General features: G+C 43.9%; 1 protein-coding gene across 1 annotated transcript; it reads right to left on the minus strand.

Moving 5' to 3' along the window:
• Positions 1-2,161: 2,161 nt before the first annotated feature.
• On the minus strand, positions 2,162-5,249 carry LOC125516237 (protein trichome birefringence-like 12). Its single transcript, XM_048681713.1, has 4 exons — positions 4,632-5,249; positions 3,418-3,555; positions 2,800-3,049; positions 2,162-2,715 (listed from the first exon to the last, which is right to left on the minus strand). The coding sequence occupies exons 1-4, from the start codon at positions 5,147-5,149 to the stop codon at positions 2,428-2,430; spliced, it is 1,194 nt and encodes a 397-aa protein (XP_048537670.1). The 5' UTR covers positions 5,150-5,249; the 3' UTR covers positions 2,162-2,427.
• Positions 5,250-6,218: the final 969 nt, after the last annotated feature.

Genomic DNA, 6,218 nt, shown 5'->3' on the forward strand with positions numbered 1-6,218 from the left:
AGACCCCCGCTTTGTTTTTCTTTCGCATCATTGCGGTGGATTTGATTCGATATCCGCCATCCGATTCTAAACGTAATTCATCTAAATCAAGGTCCCTACCCCCAACAATTCCAAACATAACAGATCCAACCACAAATACGTTTTATATTTTTTGAAAAAAGGAGGACAGACCCCAGCCTCTGCATTAACTGATGCGCAGTCATAATCGTATATACATGGATGATTCAGCATAAAAAGTTAATGTTACAATCGAAAAACATGAAAAATGTGCTTTCACACGAGTCCAACTATACCAATTTTGTATAGAGCAAAAGTGCGTAACCTCGTAGCCTCGTCCACGCCGGTAACCAACTATACCGATTTTGTATAGAGTAAAAGCGTGTCAATCCTCTTGTGGAATTTTCACTTACTAGAACAATGTCCATGCTTTGCAACAGGATATAGATATTATAGTACGTAAGCTTGTGATTTATTTGTCAAGAATAATGCAATTATGTAAATAAATGTTCATTAAATTTTGTCCATGAATTACCTTATATTTTGATTAAAAGTTTGGTAAGTAAATTAAAGTGGAATTGGTTCAGAGGTAAATAATTAAGGTGATTGATTATCATATACATGAAAAGGTGAACGAAGGATTGGTGGGTAAAAAGGTGAAATGGAACCTTACATTCTTTTTAAGTAGTAGAGGTTCGGCTATGATCGTTGTGAAGATGCGAAGCTGAATTATGAATATCAGCAGTTGCACATGGTGTCCTATTGAGGGCTTCAACCTTCTGTTAAGAGTCAGATATTGGTTGGCTATTGGTCAGAATGTCCGGCCTTATTTTTTTAAGCTTCTATCCTTGACATTGCGTCGGCTCTCCATGTCGGCGGCATGCCATGAGCAAAGCTCAACACTCATTTTCTGGACTTCTGAATCTGAGAAATTGATCGCCATCTCGAAGAAGAAGGCAGTGCAGAGGGCTCGACGACTATCCCAAATCCAGCCAGATAGATCGAGCAAGACATATAACCTCATAAACATCGACACTGGCTAGACATCGCCGGTCAGAGAAGGAGCCAGAGAATCAAAACTAGAAAAGGCATTGCCTGCTCCGCCATAAGACACCTTCGATGACCACCTTTATCTAATACTCCCTCCATCCTAAATGACTTATCATGGAAATAGATAAAAAAATGGATGTATTTAGAATTAAAATATGTCTAGATACATCTATTTTCACGACAAGTAATACCGGACGAAAGGAGTACTCCCTCCGTTCCTAAATACAAGCCCTTTTAGAGATTTCAATATAAAAAATATATAGATGTATATAGACGTATTTTAGAGTGTAAACTCACTCATTTTAATCCAAATGTTGTCCATATTTCAAGCTTTAAAAAGACTTATATTTAGGAACGGAGAGAGTATAACACAAAGATGCAACCAGATCCCCCACTCCATAAAAAGTAGCGACCAGACAACCCCCACCCTCTATGCCGCCACGAGTTGGACCAAGACTCGGGAAAGCATCATTCTTAGCCACCATTGCCATGGGAAGTGAATGGATGAACCTGGATACATATAAACCCACTTTGAAAAACACATTTTGAAATGCCAAAAAGTTCTGGAAAAAGGTGCACGCAGACATCTCCATGTTCTATGTGCGTGCATAAAGTTAATGGAAAAACAACTTTTTTTGTGGCCTGTGCAAAAAGACAAAAAATTATGCCTCAAAACGCTATTTAGAAGCACTTAATTTGTCTTTTTTCAGAGACAAAATAAAAAATACTTTTTCTCACAAAACTTTGTGCCGCGGACATATTATTGCGAACATGCATGATGCACAAAATTGTGTTTTGATTTTTTCTTGACATTAGAAAACACGTTTAAAGTATATTTTTTAAAAGCGGGTACACATTTTTGGAAAGCGCGTTCATATGTATCCGTGTTCAGGACGTGCCGACTCCCATTGCCACCACTAGGAATGAAATTCTAATCCTAAGAGACTTAACACAGCGCTGCAACGAATTTTGGATTATTTTTTTGGTTGCATGCACGCATTCCAATTAAACATGGTGCCAAATCTTCTTGTTTCTTTTGCAATTTGCGTAAGTTTTTCAGGTCCTCCAGACTAAACCGCCTATTAGAAAGCATGACTGCAGTGTCAGAGGAAGACGAGAAAAACTGAAGAACATAATCATGCAACACTCAACATTCAGTGGCCGTGAGCCGAGCTGTACGTTCAAAAATATGCTGCATTTACAGTTACAGAGAGATGCCTAGTCGCAGTCCAGTTTTACGTCTGAAATTTTGAGGGCTGCAATTTGTTCCAAAGTGCAATCCCAAACTCAGTATGACAGACCAATTACACCAGCATTGTTCAGCATATCATCTTCCTTCCAGCAGACAATTTACAGGCCTGAACTTCAGCGCACACGGCGTCAACCTTCACCCTGCTTGAAGTAGTGCAAGATCCGCGCAGCCAAGATGTCGACCCACGTGTCCGGTACGCCTGGCAGGCACCAATGCATGCAGTCCTGCCCCCAGACGGCCACCGCGTCCTTCTTCCCGAGCCAGATAGCTGGATGGGCGTCGGCACGGAACTCGCTCATGTACGTCAGGTTGAGCAGCTGGATATCCGTGCCGACTAGCGCTTCCTGGATCACTGAGTTTACTAGTCTCGCTTCCTTGTTCACTCCCCCAAACCTGGGATCGAACCAGGAATCCAGCTGCACAGGATTTTAGGGGGGTCATGACTATTTTTTTTTTGAGGAAAATGTCAGATCATGAAAAGCTTGGACCTAGAATGGTACCTCGTGTTCTTCGAGGAGCCTCTTAGACAAGCAACTGCCGTTGTGATCCCATTCGCCTCCATCAAAGTGCCTGGGTGATTGTGTGCGCCACAGCTTCATTGTTGTACTTGGGACCTCCCTTTCGATGTACGAGCTCATACTTTTGAGGACTACCTTCAGTCCATCAAAGATGCCGAGTGGAGGCTCGATTGGTTTTCCTCCTCGGTAGAAAACAAGGGGAGTTTCTTTTGGGAATTTATCCGGACCCCACCTGATAATGAGAAACGCAGTCATGACTCGTAACCAAACTACAAATATAGTTGCCACAAAATAGAAGGAATGTATAAGAGCAATACACATTGCCATGCTAGCTAACACAGGATTTTTATTTCACAATGGTAAGTATACCCAGAAATTTAAAACAAATAACATTTCAACACTGAAAGGAAAAAGGCTTTTTCTAGACACAAACAGCCCAGTTTCCAAGTAGTTCCAACATAGAGAATATGCAGTGTTAACACTTACTAAGTATTATTATCTTACGAAACTCATGAAGAAACTCAGTACCTCTTGAACGAAATTAAAGTTTCACCCTATGTTAGCGTGCACACAGCAACAAAATTTCAAGTAAATACTTACCAGTGTCCAGTGTTGAAAATGAGTACGTCGTAGAACTTGGTGATATTTGCCCAATCCTCAGCAGGAATGTCAACATCAACTCTGTAAGTTCCCATTATTCCATCACTCTGAGGTTTGGAATTCTCTACAGGCTGCCACCTTTGTATCATTAGTTATCACCATGTGAGTTTTAAGATTTTATCATATAAGCCATATAGTCCCATTCGTGTACAAAAGCACAAATGCATGCAGTTTCGCAGTTGAAATGTCAGATGCTATCAGTGTAGGTTTAATAAGTATGGACTTTTAAATTACTGATACAAAAATCCACATTACTGAAGCTCATACATCACGAAAGTACGGAACTGTCTATGCATTCCTAACATATGGATATAGGAAACAAAACACACAGTAACAGTAGGATAAAATGCTAACATCTACAAAGAAATCATCAAAGTAAAGGATGTGGCAGACAATCAGAATCATAAGGATGTTCCGATCGGTAGATCTCAATTTCATAAAATTGACAAAGATGTATTCTTATGCATTAATATACTTCTGCAACTGGAAAATGCCTTTTCTTGTGTGGATCTGAGAGTAAAGAGCATGTGTAACCTACAATAAAAAGCAATAGCACAAGAATTCACTGTCCGGCAGACAAAACTACAGAACTGTGCTCAGCAGCCAACCAGTGCAGAGATTAAGCATGTAGCACCGTGACGCCACTTGCTATGGAATAATTCCTGATTTCTCTAAGAGAGCAGAACTACCGCCACAGTTAAGTTTGAGTCCCTCACACACCAATGATCATGAATCATGAAGCCAACCACAGATCTTCGAAACCAAATAACTAGAAGTGCAACTCATCCTATTCCTAGAGGGTAAAAGAAATGCATCACCCGAATTATCTTCCGAGAATATTTAAAAAATAATAGTATTGCACACTCATGTTTGCGACATCCCCTGTCACAGTAACTGTCCCTGATTATCAAACTTCCTCTCTTTTACATACACATATCACAAGCAAACCAAGCAAATTGTATCTATCTACAGTTCATCCACCGTACTAAAAGACACAAAGATGCATTCTAGCTGTCCGGATCCTAAATGCAATCCTAAGCAAGATAGATCTACAGTTCATCCTAATCAAAGTTTCTCACATAAAGCATTGATCTTGTGTTGCAATCTACAAGAATCATGGAGCAGCACTGAGCAGAGATGGTGGTACGACTCACGTGTACTTGGCGAGCAGCACGGCGCGGTGGTACCCGACGACGACGTTCTCCCGGGGGAAGTAGCCGCCCCGCCACGCGCCGCGGCGCTTCCACTTGCGCGCGCCGCCGTCGCCGGACCGGAGCGCGCAGAGCAACGCGACGACCAGGTTCTCCGACAGCGAGTCCCCCACGAACCCGATCCGGCGCCTCCTGGCCGCCGCGAGGAACGCGGCGGGATCGAGCCTCGGGATGGCGCCGCAGCGAGTGGGGGCCCAGGAGAGCGCGGCGACGGGGCGGCGGCCGTTGCGGAGGCAGTTCCAGGCGTTGCGGTGGAAGGGGCATGACTGGGAGTAGAGGGGTGGCGGCGGGGGAGACGGGGTCGGGACCCAGTGGCCGGCGGTGGCGTCGGAGGGGGCGGCGCCGCAGGGGATGGGGGGCTGTGGCGGGGGCGGGGGAGGGGAGGAAGAGAGGAAGAGGAGGACGGAGATGGTGAAGGTGACGGGGAGGAGGAGGAGCAGGGGCAGGCGGAGGCGCGGCATTGCGGGATGGGGTCCGGCCGGCGATCCCCCGGCGGCGAGGCGGATGAGACGAGAGAGAGAAGGGAAGAAAAGATTTTATTTTTCTGTTCTTTTTCCCGCTGGGCAGAGCTTTCCCTTTATCAAAAAACTAGCACAAATAATCGTGCGTTGCAACAAAAGAAAAAGATCAATATATGTTCATCTAAAAATTCGCTGGAATGGCACAATGGCATACTTAAATCTTATATCTCAGCCACAACCTACAATCCAATTTAAATCTCTCTCTCACTCACTCACTCACTCTCTCAACCTACAATCCAATTTAAATCTCTCACTCACTCACTCACTCACTCACTCACTCTCTCAGGTCTTCCGCTTTTAGTATGTCTTCATCCCATACAGCTCACAGAGCGTTCATGTGTCCTCCTCTATTTTTTCACGAGAAAACTTCCGATTTGTTCATCAACTATGAAGATAGTACAACAAACACCAGGAGTAAAAATTACATCCAGATCCGTAGATCACCTAGCAACGACTTTAAACACTGGAGCGAGCCGCAGACGCGCCGCCATCATCTCTCCTCCATCACCGTAACAGGGCAAAACCTTATTGTAGTAGACAGTCAAGAAGTCACCTATTTCATCTTCAGGGAGGTGCCATCGCCTCATCTTTTTGAGGAGAACATGAACCCTACCCTTCTATGGTCTTAAGGCTACATGAGACGAGGCTGCCTGGCGACTGCTGGGCGAGAGCCCGCGGAAACCCTAGGTTTTTTTTGCTCTCCTCTATTTATCTCATGCAGCCCCCAATTCAGATTAATTTTTGCGGATTACCGGTTGTTTGTTGCTTCTCCAAGCGACTCATTGTTTGTACAAGCACCTCACACAAGTATATTGACCACATTCATGTCACGATTAGTGAAAAACAACCACTTTATGATTCATGACATTTTGCATCGAACCGAATTTCTGACGGTGGCAAAAAACACTAACAGAAAATTCTAGTGACTTTGATGACGTCATCATTTGGTCGGGCTCACACACCTGGCTAAGTTCGCAAAAAAAAACCCCACCTAGACCCTTGAACTTGG

This window comes from Triticum urartu, chromosome 6 (assembly GCF_003073215.2).
Source record: "Triticum urartu cultivar G1812 chromosome 6, Tu2.1, whole genome shotgun sequence".
Taxonomy (NCBI): domain Eukaryota; kingdom Viridiplantae; phylum Streptophyta; class Magnoliopsida; order Poales; family Poaceae; genus Triticum; species Triticum urartu.

Coding starts and splice junctions, on each gene's coding strand:
- LOC125516237 (XM_048681713.1), bottom strand. CDS start 5,149: ATGCCGCGCCTCCGCCTGCCCCTGCTCCTCCTCCTCCCCGTCACCTTC. Junction 3,556..4,631: donor GTGCTGCTCGCCAAGTACAC/GTGAGTCGTACC, acceptor AATGATACAAAG/GTGGCAGCCTGTAGAGAATT. Junction 2,716..2,799: donor GGCTCCTCGAAGAACACGAG/GTACCATTCTAG, acceptor AATCCTGTGCAG/CTGGATTCCTGGTTCGATCC.